The sequence below is a fragment of the Catharus ustulatus genome, chromosome 10 (genome assembly GCF_009819885.2).
Source record: "Catharus ustulatus isolate bCatUst1 chromosome 10, bCatUst1.pri.v2, whole genome shotgun sequence".
Lineage (NCBI taxonomy): Eukaryota > Metazoa > Chordata > Aves > Passeriformes > Turdidae > Catharus > Catharus ustulatus.
Window position 1 is genome coordinate 8,154,709 of NC_046230.1, and position 13,292 is coordinate 8,168,000.

General features: G+C 43.7%; 1 protein-coding gene across 1 annotated transcript in view; it reads right to left on the reverse strand.

Annotated features, from left to right (window-relative positions):
* Nucleotides 1-13,292, reverse strand: part of EPHA4 (EPH receptor A4) — a 103,597-nt gene that overhangs the window by 38,226 nt on the left and 52,079 nt on the right. The window contains exon 5 of the mRNA XM_033068587.2: nucleotides 9,066-9,404. Within this exon, the coding sequence (XP_032924478.1) occupies nucleotides 9,066-9,404 (339 nt within the window). The remainder of the gene's footprint in view (nucleotides 1-9,065; nucleotides 9,405-13,292) is intronic.

A 13,292-nucleotide genomic window follows, 5' to 3' on the forward strand; every position in this document is an offset into this window, starting at 1 on the left:
AGAATTTAATAAAAAAAATCAGAATCAGTCAATTGTCTTTAAAAGACTAGGTGATAGAATTCGATAGCAGGGATAAAAATCCTAATAAACTCTGCAGGAACAGTTCAGAAGGCTGAGACAAAAGCTATCATTTCCTTTTAAATTAACAGTAGGATTTTTCCATAAGGGATGGTTTTGAAATACAAATGACCACAGGAATAAAATACAAACGCTCAAGCTTCCTACATCTCTTTGTTATCACCACTTTCCAGACCCCAACTTTCAGAGACCCTGGATCCATTCTCAGAGTGCACTCGAAGTTCTGGGGCTCTGGTTCTTGAATTTAGTAATGAAGGCAGATTACCTTAATCTAAGGAGACGCCATGAAATCCTTCAAGTGGATGCAGAGGGAGGCTGTGCCTTTGCCCACTTTGTTTGGGAGGGGAAGCCCACTGGAGCCCTGCCACGATAATAAAGCGCTCCCTGCACACCAGTTCACACGTGGGGCTAAATCTGAAGTGACATTTCTCAATGAAAGAAGCACTATTCACTCGTCTGCTCAGCATTTTGATGTCCACCAGAATCTGGCAAACATGATTATAGGGAGCCAGCAGGCATGCCACAGCTCTATTTAGCCCTCACGGTTTAGCACAACGCTATGCAACACATAAATAAAATATAACGGGCTGCCTTGGGATGGCATTCTGGGAGTGGGATTTCATGCATATGGATGGACTTGACACACATTTCACAAGGACCGAGCATCTGAACCAGAATGGGCTGCTTCTCCCACCCTCTGGGGTCAGTTCAGCATCCTGCCCTCCAAACTATGAGCCCATGCAGAAACTTTTGGGCTTCAGGGGCTAGTGACGTTTATTTGTGCTACTCTGCATGGCATTTTAATTAGTAACTGTGTGGATTTAAAAACTGTGAATGGACACACAGGGGCAGTTGTGCAGCCTATTTTTTGTGTTTCTCCTCCCTCAAAAAAATCCTGTTTGAGGACATCAGCAGGGGGTTAATGGAAGCTTTGATAAAGTTCTCCAAAGCCTTTTATTGTTGCTGAACTACCGACTGGACTCTGCTGTCTCTCTGGCTGCCTTCCAATTTATTTAGTCAGTTGCAAAAACAACTAGAGAATTTAGAAGTCCATCTCAAAATTTAGTAGCCACAAACATTCTTGGCCAAATTCTCCTTCCACATGAATATATTTCTGTTCCAGTTATTTCAGGGAAAGTGCTCACACCTATCATCAAGCTCCATGAATGGGAAATGTCAGTGTGCTGCCAGGGAAAGTGAGCACACAGTTAAATAGTTCAGGGCAAATAAAAGCTACTGCATCTCCATCTCTGTCAGGTTGGTAACTATTCATCTGTACCAACATCACTGAGACCAGAATTTTATGCCTCCTTGACATAAATTTGTATTACTTAAATACGATCAGTGCTACCCAATGCTGAAATTAAGTATCTCCCTAGGAGGATGTTTAACTAACTTCCATTTTCCATAGCAAACCATGAGATTTTTATAAAAATGTGACTAAAATTTTATTTAAATGCTGCAATTACATCTTGGCTCTATCTGACATGCAGCTTGTCTAAGCTGTTCACTGAACCCTGAAGCTGGTTATTTACTAAGGATCTTTAGAAAGCACTTTTTTTTTTCCTTCCGACCAAGACTTGTATCCCCCACCTTGAATACAAATTCATGGAAATGGGTGGTGCAGACAGCTTTGCCAGAAAGCAGGCAGTTGTTATTTTAATTATTATTTCTTTGTGGAATGCTGCAGTTACCTTAAAAATAATAATTTAATCCTTCTCAACAATAGTTTTCCCAGTTTTGTTTTTAAGATGGGAGCACGTATGCCTATAACTACACGTTTATTACAGACCATCAGTTAAAGTCTCTGCAGGAACATGGAGTTGTTAGGAAGAAACTCCCACTTGCATCTGCCAGCTTGGAGAAGCTCCTTACTCAGACACTTAAACTTACACACGTAATTAAACGTGCAGCAGAAGAAACCTGAGGCACTCAACACATGACATCTTCAAGTCTCTGAGAAATCTCATGCACAGTGTTGAAATTTGCCCGTTCAAAAGTATTCCCCACTGTTCAGTTCCACACAATTCCCAAATTTCTAGCACTAGGATCACTTTTTTTTCTGGATCTCCCACTGCATTATTATTTAAAAATCTGTGGTTTCTCCAAAGACACCATTTGGTTTGCCTCAGAAGTCTCCACAGTAACTCCTTTCAATGTAAATCCTCAGATGTCCCGAGCCAAAACACAAGTCCCTGTGAAAACCAAAGCAGGGGAAGAAAAGGCAGGTGGCTGTCCTGCACATCCTGGCATTCACCTCCCTGATCAGGGCAGGTGAGACCCAGCAGCAGCAGGCAGCTTGTCCCAGCCCTCCTGCCTGAACAAGTGTGCAGGGGGGATTGCTGCTCATGGCTAGCAGAAAAATGGGAAGCCTTAGAAATCTCTCTGATTTAGATTTAAAATGAGAAAGTTGCTTATGATTACCCTGGAATTCTACAAGATGCTGTAAGAAATCACTCAGAGTGTCACACTCGTGGATCACCCCTTTTCCAAGTCCTTGCTTACTAGTTTTGATTTTCTTCCCTACTGAATTCAGGCTTGGCACAGCTCCATTTGGGGAATAAGGAAACTGCTGGTTTATCATCCTTAGTGCAAGCACCTTAAAGCAAAGTAAGAACACTCCTTTGCAACTCCTCTTTCCCATTATCCTTCTACAGAAAGGTAAAACATTATTTACATTATTTATATTATTTGCATTATTTACATTATTTTACAGAAAAAAGAATGCAGCCAGTAGTATCACACACACTTCCCATGTCCTGGACAGCTGGCAGGCATCCAGATGTTTGCCAAGAGATTATTTTAAATCAGGTTTGTAGGGAACTGGGTGGCCAGGGTGCTGTGACTGTTTATACACACCCAGCTACGTGCATGAGTTTCCTCACGGGTTTGTGTGCCTGAAAAAGGACTACTGGAACAGGCTATTTGTATCCTTTGGCTGTGGGGAACAAGTAACTGGAAAGGGTGGGACTGTGCTGGTAGAACAAAAATAAAAAACTAAATAGACTCTTGGATGCCTGTGAAGAAAGGCTACAGCCAGAGCAGCTGTGCCCAGCATCCAGAGTGCCACCAGCTCCTCATCCTCCTGCACCTCTCTCACAGGCTGGGCCATCCAGCTGGTGTCACCTCAACACCCCCCAAAAGCCCAAAGATCCTGAGGAGCAGCACCTTATCCCTTCCCTCCACAAAGCCCTAGAGCCCAGCAGAGCCCACACCACCCAGGGAATGGGGCTGCAGAGCCCACCCACCCTGGGACAGCAGCTGATGTGCACGAGCATCCCCACAGCCTCACAGGCACAGGGGAGAAGGGGGTGCCAGCACACAAAATCACTTATCTTCTAGCTTACACTATTTCATGGGGTCTGTGAAACTGTGACATGAGGGCACGATGAATTCTGTCTTCGCATTCACAGAGCTCCTTTGCCAGCTATTTGCAGATGAAGTCTTCCTTGGGGTTATACAGCCCTTCAAAAATTATATTTCAACACAACAATAAATAGCTCTTCACTAGGACTGCATTTTAAAAAAGGAACATTTTTTGCAAGAGATGAGCAGTCTGAATGACTACAGACCTTGCCATTTTTAAAATCAAAATTAACTTCCTCCAGCACCTCCCTATCGATAAGATTCTTAATATGCACATAAATATCACCACACACAAAATCAAAAAATGTTATGTTCACTCTCAGCAAACAGAAATGATTTATTATTACTTATATTGTAACCTGGATTATACTCAAAGAACATGAGGGAGCTTAAAGAATCAGATGGATCGATGAACCCCCAGAGTAACTGTTAATTTTATTTTCCAGTAGTAGTTTAAGGGTGTTCATGCAGTCACCTAAAGAAAGCCCTGTGACTGAAACCTACTTAACAATGTCTTTTGATGTTTCACTACAGAGCAATTCTTTATAGGTAAGTTATAAATATCCAGGAAAATAGTACATTAAAAAGAAAATACTAAAATCCTTAGCTTTCCTGGCCTTGGCATGCATTGCTTTTGATCTGCCTGAGCCACAGTTATTTTTTTGACACGGGGAGCACACACTGACCAAGGGCAATGTATGTCCATGAATTTTTACTGACTGCAAATGTAGCTCAGCACAGGCTAAACCACACTGGCATAATGTAAGACCTTATATGCATTTTCTGTGCTGTTCTGTACAACACGTGAGGAATGCTAATCAGCATTTGAAAGGAAACCTGAGCTTTCAAAGAAGACCCACCAAAATGCAAAATGGGAATATATATTCCCCTACCAATAAGTCCAGTAGAACTTATGAGTCATAACTCCCACTTCTTTCCCCTCTACCCCTGACATTTCTGACTTAAAATACCATCATCCTCAAAGGATTGGGATCTTTCAGGTTTAGTTTTTTTTTTTCCTTTTAGTAAAGGAATTAAGAACATAAACAACAAATAAACCCAAAGGCTAAATAAAACTGAGCTACAGCTGACATCTCCCTTCCCTGCACTCAAAGTCAGTATTTTGGGTTCACCACAAATGCAGCCTGTCCCAGAAGAACACTCAATTCACATGGATCTTCTGGGGGGTGCTGAAATCCTGGTGGCAGCAATTTAGCTGGTGCCTGGAAAGGGATGCTGAAGCACTGCAGGGCTCTGAGTGCCGGGGGAGCACACAGAAGAGGAGAAGAAATGCAGCACCACCAGCACCCTGCTCTGCCCAGGGATGGGGCAGCTCTGTGAACACAGAGCTGCACAGGCCAGGAGTGGGGCATCACACACACCAAGGGCTGGGCAGAGGAGTGACTACAGCACGGGGAATAACTGGGACACACAGCCCGAGACATTCTCAAAAAAGTAAAAAAGATCATTTCTTGATCCTGAGCACAGGCAGCTTGAAAACTTCAAGGGTGATGCAATGGGAGAAGTTTATTTATTTAGACTGTATTTTCATCCTAATTGGCTCATCCTGCATCCATCTAGCTCTGCTAGATCCACTTAAGGAAACACAGAGCCCAAGGTAACCTAACAAGGCAACAAATCACCAGGCAGTTTGTTTATTCAGAAATATCAACTGCTTTAACTCCAGCAAGCAAAGGAGCCAGCAGGACACCCATCCCTCATAAAAAGCAAACAAAACAAAGGGAGCCAAGCAAGCAGGATAATAAGTTGGGATTTTAAATCTCATTTAAGCCTGTGCAGGCTCTGCCCCCACACCCCTTTAGCATTCACTCAAAAACTTTGTCCCTGTGGCACTGCCCCCTCGGATGGGCACACACAGGGACTGAGCAGGGAACCTGCCCCTCAGGCAGGACACCCAAACAGCTCAGCTGTTTAGTCCTTATTAAAATATAAACTGTCCAGCCCCACTTCAATACAAAAAAAAAAAAAAAAACCCCACACAAGCTCTTCCTTCATGCTGTGAACAAGATCTCTTTACTGAGAGCTTTCCTTTTAATTTTGAACAGCTTTGCAGCATTATCCTTGTCAGAAAAAAACGAAAAACCAGCCAAGAAGCCCAAAGATTTCTGAGCTACACAGTTAACAGCCCAAGTTCCTCATTGAAATTAGTTCTCCTAGCAGCATCACGTGAGAATTGCTGGCTTGCATCTCTTCCACACATGATTTCACGATTTTTCAAAGATGGACAAAGTGCTGATTGCATTTCACTGAAAACTGAAAGCCCAAAAGCCACCACTGCTGCTGGTGAGACCCTCCCAATATCAGCACTTACAGTACTCATTGTGCTGTGGACATTGGCTCCAAGTTTCAGCAGCTCAGTGTTCCATCCTTGCTTTTTCTATTTTTTTAATCCCATATGGGAAAAGAGTAATGATTCCCAATTAACAAAAAAATCAAAAACAAAACAAAACGAACAAAAAACCCCAAAAAACCCGCAAAAAACCAAAAAATAAAACAAAACAAAAAACAACAAACATACTCCCCCAAAAAAACCCCAAGAAATTATACTAAACACATAGAACAATGACCTGAATTCATTCAAAATTCTTAAAATGTCACAACACTTAATATTTCACTAGGAGATAGAAATTTTTACTTGCTTCAAAGCCTGAAATTTAGCTGTTTTTTGGGAAAAAAGCAAGCTATAAAAACCAATACCTTTTCCAAAGAAGCAGAAAAAATACTTTTTGAAACGATTTTTGATCCTACTTTGAATGGCAAATCTTATTTTCATTTAAACACTTTTCTATAGTATTGGAAACTGAGAAGACTTTCTAAATGAAGAGTGGAAAATAAACTGGCTCATTTCATTATCTCAGGAGTAAAACGACAAAAGCAAACAAAAACCCACCTGTGCTTTTCAACTGCACCTTTTATACCATTGCAATGCATTCCATCAGCTTTGTGCTGAATACACCACCAGTGATTTCCCATTGCTTTCTGCCTGTCTCCAAATACACACGTTCCACAGGGGCTGGCACCAAGGCAAACAGACACCCAGATTCCTCATTCCACATCAAAAACTGCTTTGAAAATTTCTGCCTATTTTCTTCAGATTATATGGTTGCACATTTGGAAGGTCAAGTTGTTATGAGGAAGAATTCCCAGGTCTCTTGCATACTTATCATTTCTACTGAATTTAACTCAGAGATGCACCCCCTGCAAAGAGTTCTAGCAAATTCTCCAGAAGACAACCCCAAATCACTGCTGATATGTAAAGAACTAAAAAAAAGTACCCACACTGCCAACATTTTTTTTCCTATTAAGTGTTGGGAAGCACAAGCAGAGAGAACAAAACCAATGAAGTAATTTACAAATGTTCAGTGCTGGTGGCTTCATTTTTATTAGTAAAACAGGGAAGAAATTATATTAAGGGAGGAGCTTGGCTCTAATCTGAATTTAGAACTGCCTTAAAGAAACCAAGGTAGCTTTACATTAGTGTAAGAAAGGTGCAAAATGAAAACCAAGCCTGTGGGAGTGCTCCATCATGACATGATTTCTTTATAATGAAATATAGTGAAAGAAAATTAGTGGCACAAGGATTTTAATGCACCCCAGACACACATTTACAATGATTAAACAGATCAGTACTTGTAAAACCCAAGGGTCTAACTTTACAAACCTTTACTCAAGCAAGCAGTTTCACCAAAATCAATGGGATAATTTGCATATGTAAGGCTATTTATCTCAGCTGGGATCTGTAGGTTTAGGCCACACATTTCTATTTAGATCATCTATGCAGCAGAAACCACAAAGTATGAAGAGCGAGAGAACACTGCACCTTGGAGTTAATTTTCATTTACACCAGTATAATTTTCTCCGTCCCTCTGACGCATTTGATAAACTGGGCATGTTTCAAAAATTGGAAATGTTGGCAAAAATACAAATTTCCTGATGGGAAGAATACTACTCATGGATAATAAACAAAATCAATTCTTATTTGCATATTCAATCAGATTTTGGTTTGCATATAAAAGCATAAAATGGTAGAATTTTCACACGGTAGATGGATCCTGCTCACTTATTCATGCATATATGCATCCACTAATCCTTACACATGCCAAAATCAGTCAGAAATACTCTCTTTGCTAGGCATTCATAGCACAAAAACACTGTCCCTGCTGCTGTTCTCAACCTTCTCTTCTCGTGCAGCGTATGACAGCACTCTCCCACGGCTTTCTCCCCAGACTCCCTAATAGCCCCTGCTCTCTATTAGTCTTCTTTTCACTAGGCAAAGTGGTAGTTTGAATTTTTGAATCATAATTTAAAAGGGATGCTGTCAACTGTATATGAAGAACAAAAAACACCAGACCAGATTTTCAAAGGCGCTTCAGCCCGGACGCGACGATTTCGCTTGTAACTGTCACTGCACGGCTGAGTGTCTCCTGGTAAGGCTGACATGCCCTGGACCACAGCTACAATTCGCAGATTTAGACCATGCCTACCTATTTTTCTCACACACCTACTAGCAAAGAGAATTCTAAATATTTATATGGTCTGGTACTATCCAAATATGCAGTATTAATATTGTCTCATAGCCCGTAAGCCTGGTGATAAATAATAGCCTGTAAGCTACGCTCCGAGGTGCTGAGTGCCTGCAACATCTGTGGGACCCGAAGGCAATCAGCACTCTGAGCCATCAGATAACAGGTTTGACGGTCTTGTAGCCAGTCTGACAGTCTGGATATCTCATTTGCATTTACAAGTCTGTCATATTCAAATGTATATAATTTTGTGCATTAAATTAAAAATTCAACTGGAACCCTGTGCGTTAAACCCTAGCTGGCTGCAAACTAAGAAATGTTTTCATGTAATTAAAGAAAAAGATCAAACAAATTAGCATCAAAACGAAATGGCAGTCTGCTGCTGCAGCCTTTGCCCTTACTAGGTCAAGCATGGGGTACCAAAAAAAGCAAAGCTGCCCGGGGTATCTGAAATAATCTCGTATACACAGAAATAGCATTTCAGTCTCCCAGATGAATGAAATGCAAAAATCAGTCAGCATGAAGTTGAAAGCTCATATAGGATTTCTACAGCAATGCCAGCTCTGATCAATCGAAACATTGTCAGCAGCAGGTTAAGGAGGTATTTATTTAACTAGGGGACAGAATCTAATTGACTTTCCAGGAGAGGAGAGCGAGCAGGCGCCCACTCGTTCCGCTCGTTGAGTCTTACACAGCCCTTTTTCAAGGGGGGCAGGAGCACAACCCTTTTGCCCTCTGCAGACACCAAGGACGTGCTTGTGTCCCTGCCCAGGGTGTCCCTGCAAGGAGCAGAGCTGCTGGTGGGCTGGGGGGAACAGGGCAGCCGTGCAGCTGTGCTTCTGCAGAATGCCTCCCAGCAGCACAGCCTGCTCCCAGGCACAGCACCAAACCCTCCCCTCTCCCTGCGCTGAAGCATTTAAACTATCCATACAAATCACCAGAAAATAAGGGTTTGACCCAGTTACACATCTTACAGCTCCTCACACTCATTTGGTAATGCTAAATGGAATGGAAATCACAGCTTTCCTAAAAAACAGGCAGCAGAGATCGGAAGGGCACTGCTGTCGATGTTCCTACCTGCTTGGTTAGTTGTCACCGTGACTGACACAGCCTGGTCCTGGCTGGGGTTTTGCCTGGACACTCCATTCACGGCCCAGACCTCAAAGGTGTAGTTGGTGTGTGCCAGGAGGTCGGTGATGGAGACCTTGGTGGTTTTCAGGCCGTTCTGCTGGGGGCTGAAGTGCACCCCGCTGCCACAGGAGCGGCAGCGGCTGGGCTCGCCCGCCCCGCACCTCTTGCACACCACGTTGTAGGAGATGTCCTCACGGCCACCTCTGTTCTGGGGGGGGCTCCACTCCAGGTTCACTGAGGTCTCATTCACGTTGGAAATCAGGTGCTGGGGAGCAGATGGAGGGCCTAAAACGACAAAATCCATGCGGTTTTAGTTAAGGAAAAAAAAATAAAATAACATAAAGCTTACATAGGAACACAGGAGTTAAGGGTCCCTCACCCTGTGCAACTCCCATTTATGTTCAGGACAGCAGAGACCAAGCAGAATTTTACTTCTCTATGTTCATAATGAAGGCAAAAAAAATAAGTGGTAAGTCTAACTCGGTTCTCTTCATCTGATGAACTAACAGTATTTTCCAGCTCTAAGTGAGCCTGAAAGCTCAGTATTGCAATTAAACAGGAGTGGGACTTTTTCCCTCTCACTGTTTATACTTGTTATTAAAAAATATTAAATTTACATATCTTACAGTCACTTTTTCCATGATCTCCTAAGCAAAGCATCAAATGCACAAACTTCTACTTCACTTGAGATTTTCAAGGTCCCCTATTACCTACAGGCAGACTCTCATTGAAATTATTATAGAAATATTTCATTATATATTTTTTTGAAAAATATAAGTGCAATATTTTCCAGACAAGTTGATGTCAAATGACATTCAGTGAATACTGAAGCCCATCAAGCAGGGACCTGAACATGACACTTCAGCATGCAGAATGGAGATTTGAGTAAAAAGCCAGACACAGAATTAAGGCTTTGAAGGATAAAAAAATAAAGCTTACAACAGTGGAGTGCTGGAGAAAGTGAAAGAACTGGAAAGGAAAACATGGTGAGCATCTGAAGGAAGAGCTGAGCAAAGAAATCTGGTCAGAAACAAGAGACCAGACAGAAAGCTTTGCACTGAGGCTGGATTTGAGACACAGGGTAAGCTTTTCCACCTCAGGGACGGGAGACCCAGGACTCTCAAACAGAGAGCTCCCAGCTGGTTCCAACACAGGGACGGTGGATCAGAGCACAGACCAAAGGCAGGCTGGGCAGGACCTCTCTGGGCAGGAGAGGGCAGAGCCAGAGGGAGCAGCACCTCCTGCACCTCTGCAGAGCTGCTGTGGCCAGCCCTGCCCAACACCCGGGCACAAATCCTATTGATGTGCTTCAATCCCCACGGGCCCCAACCCACAGGCAAATTGAAAATGCTGCAGAGCTAATCCTGCAACTCTCCATCTAATTTCAATACAGTTGAGACACGCTTCTTGCACCCTTACATTTAAGACAGATGATTCAGAGAGAGCCCATGAAAGAGATGGGTATTTGATCCATCCCAAAAAGCTTCCCTGACCATTGCCAGGCAGCCTGCTCTGGGGCAGAGCACACAGGCACTCTGACACACACAGTGCTTTGGGATAGGGCTACAGGCCAGCACTGCACCAAACACAAATGAAACAGGATGGGAAAAATGAAGACTGCAAAATGTACCAGCCCAAAACAGAACACAGTAGAAATAGATGTGCTTACTAACTACCAATAGTCAGAGCTTTACATACAAATATTATTGGCTGAAAAATACTGGAAATAATTTTGTAGAAAGTCACAAATTCAAGACGCAAGAAAGCTCATGAAAGCTTCTTAGATTTCATCAAAATACATTTGATGGTTGCAAATCAAAAGAAGTTCAACTAGATCTCTTTGCAGAAAAGGAAGGAAAGGAGAAGGTTCTGGCAAATTAGTCAAACGTTATGAAACTATGAACCTGGCAAAAAAGAATTAGACAGCACCAACAGTTTCATTAAGTGTACAAATAAATAAGTCATAATCTCTCATATGCCAAAGGTACAAAAAAGTTGTCGTGGCAAGACAGGAACCAAATACATTGAAAATGTGAAATTCTACTGAAATTACAAAGTGACTCATCAAGTGTAACAGCAAAAAGATTAAGCTGTTAAAGGGATGACTATGGGGAAGATTAATTGTGGCTCCTTCCTCAATTCATCAGGCTCATCTCAAAGGAAGCCTGAGGCCTGAACAAGCTGCATAGGACAAGGTTTTGAGGGCTGCATCACCTCCTAGGGTCTGTGCTTGAAGCCACAGGATGAAACACATGCTCAACAGGAGACAGTTTTATTTCGAGAGAGGTAGGGAGGTTAAGAAAAGAGTCTAAATGACATAGAGGGCAAATGGGTCTTCAGTATTTAAATGAAAGGTCTCTCTTGCAGGAGTAGCTAAGCAAAGATTGTTTGTGTTTACATCAAAAATACGAAATTATTGTATTTATTTTGAAAGGAGGGAAATCCTCCCTTCTTGCCAAACCTTTGAAACAGTCTCTGAGTTAATTGGGGTTGACAGGTAGAATTACTGCAAGAAGAGAGAGCTGAGTCCAGCCCCTGAGCCAGGGAGCCCTCCTGCCTGCTGCACCACCAGGCTGCCATTCATGGCTGTTATTTATGCACTGGCAGCATTTCGGACTCCTAAGGACAAAACCCTTCTACTCAGAGATCAGTTACTGAACGCAGTAAGAGACATTTCCTGGTCCAAAAACTAGATGAGAAAGAAAAAAGGAAAGAAACTGGGTTTAATCTCTGTTGTCATGTGGAAATGGAGGCAGAGATGTGGTGAGAAAAGGGCACACGAGACATGCTTTGCACATCTGGGCAATGGTCAAAAGTGCCCCAAGTCCCAACCCAATGCCTCTGTCCCACAACCAGCTCTCCTTCCCCCAAAAGCTGGCTTTGCCAGCTCCCCTAGGTAAGAGAAAGCGGTCTCTGCTTAGCCTGCAATGAGGTGGTAGACACTCCTGAAATCGTGTACTCAAGCGGCAGCGCAGGACCTGCTGAGCAGGAGCTGAACTAAACTCCCTCCACTCCACCCCAGGCTTCCCCAAACTGCCTCACACCTGGGCTCTCTTCAGGACAGGCAGGTGCACAAGGGGACAGCACCTGTCCCTCTGCACTGTCAAGGGAACAGCAAAACCAACCAAAGCCTCTGGGGGGAACAGCAGCCTCAGCAGGCTGTGAGCCAGGTGCACATTGCACAGAGAAGGTCTGCCCTGCCGGAGCAGCAGCCAGAGGCACTGGGAGCTGAGGCTGGGTATGCTCCCAGAGACTGGTCAGGACCTGGCAGCAGCAAGCCCTGAGCAAAAACTGCTCCTGTGGGGAACATGGAGAGCCTAATAGTAAGAAAAAGCGAAAAGGGGTTTTCTTAGAGAGCATTCACTCACTGCAGTCACACACACGAGAGAGCATCGGCCCGGAGTGCAGCCAGCAGGGCTGAGATGAGGTGGTGCCCCTGCAAACATCTCCTTCCCCAGCAGCACCAGCTCTGCCAGAGCCAAGAATATCCCCATTTCAGGGGGGAATTCCTGAAGCAAAGACCTCCATGGGAGGAGGGTTCATACTGCCACAGCTGCACTCTGAAAGATGTGCCTCTTAGCTCAGATACAGCAGGCAGTTTGGGGTTAAACTCAGACTTAGTCTGATGTCCATTAAGATATTTTCCAAGGCTCTAGGTCCAGTTTCACATGGGAAAATGTGCCAGAATGAATCAAGCTCCTCAGAAGCAAAAAGTCAGTAATTAGTATGTGGGACAGGGCAGCGCAGTGTCTAAACAGAGATGCGACGGAGCGGAAAACCAGGGAAGCAGATGCTTGCAGGTCACAGAGATGAGTGCCCCACCTCCAGCATGAAAAGGAAGATGTGGGGGAGTCTCCAAGTGGTGGGCTGACATTACAGTGAGGGGAAAAGCAGCAATTTCTTTTCTTCCTGGAGCACAGTCATCAATGGAGTTGTTGGCACAGGCAGTGGGACTAGCTTCAGATTGATGGGCCTGGTTTCAGATGTTGAAACACAGGGCGTATCTGCTCCCTCAATGGTGATCAGGATTTGCTTTGTTTCTGACAACAGCAGACAAACCCTTTCAGGCCATGGCAGCTGCAAAGGCCAGGATGGTACCTGGATAAACCTAGCAGGATCCCACAGGAACAGCATCCTGACAGCCAGAGCATCGCCCTCACACAAACCTGTGTC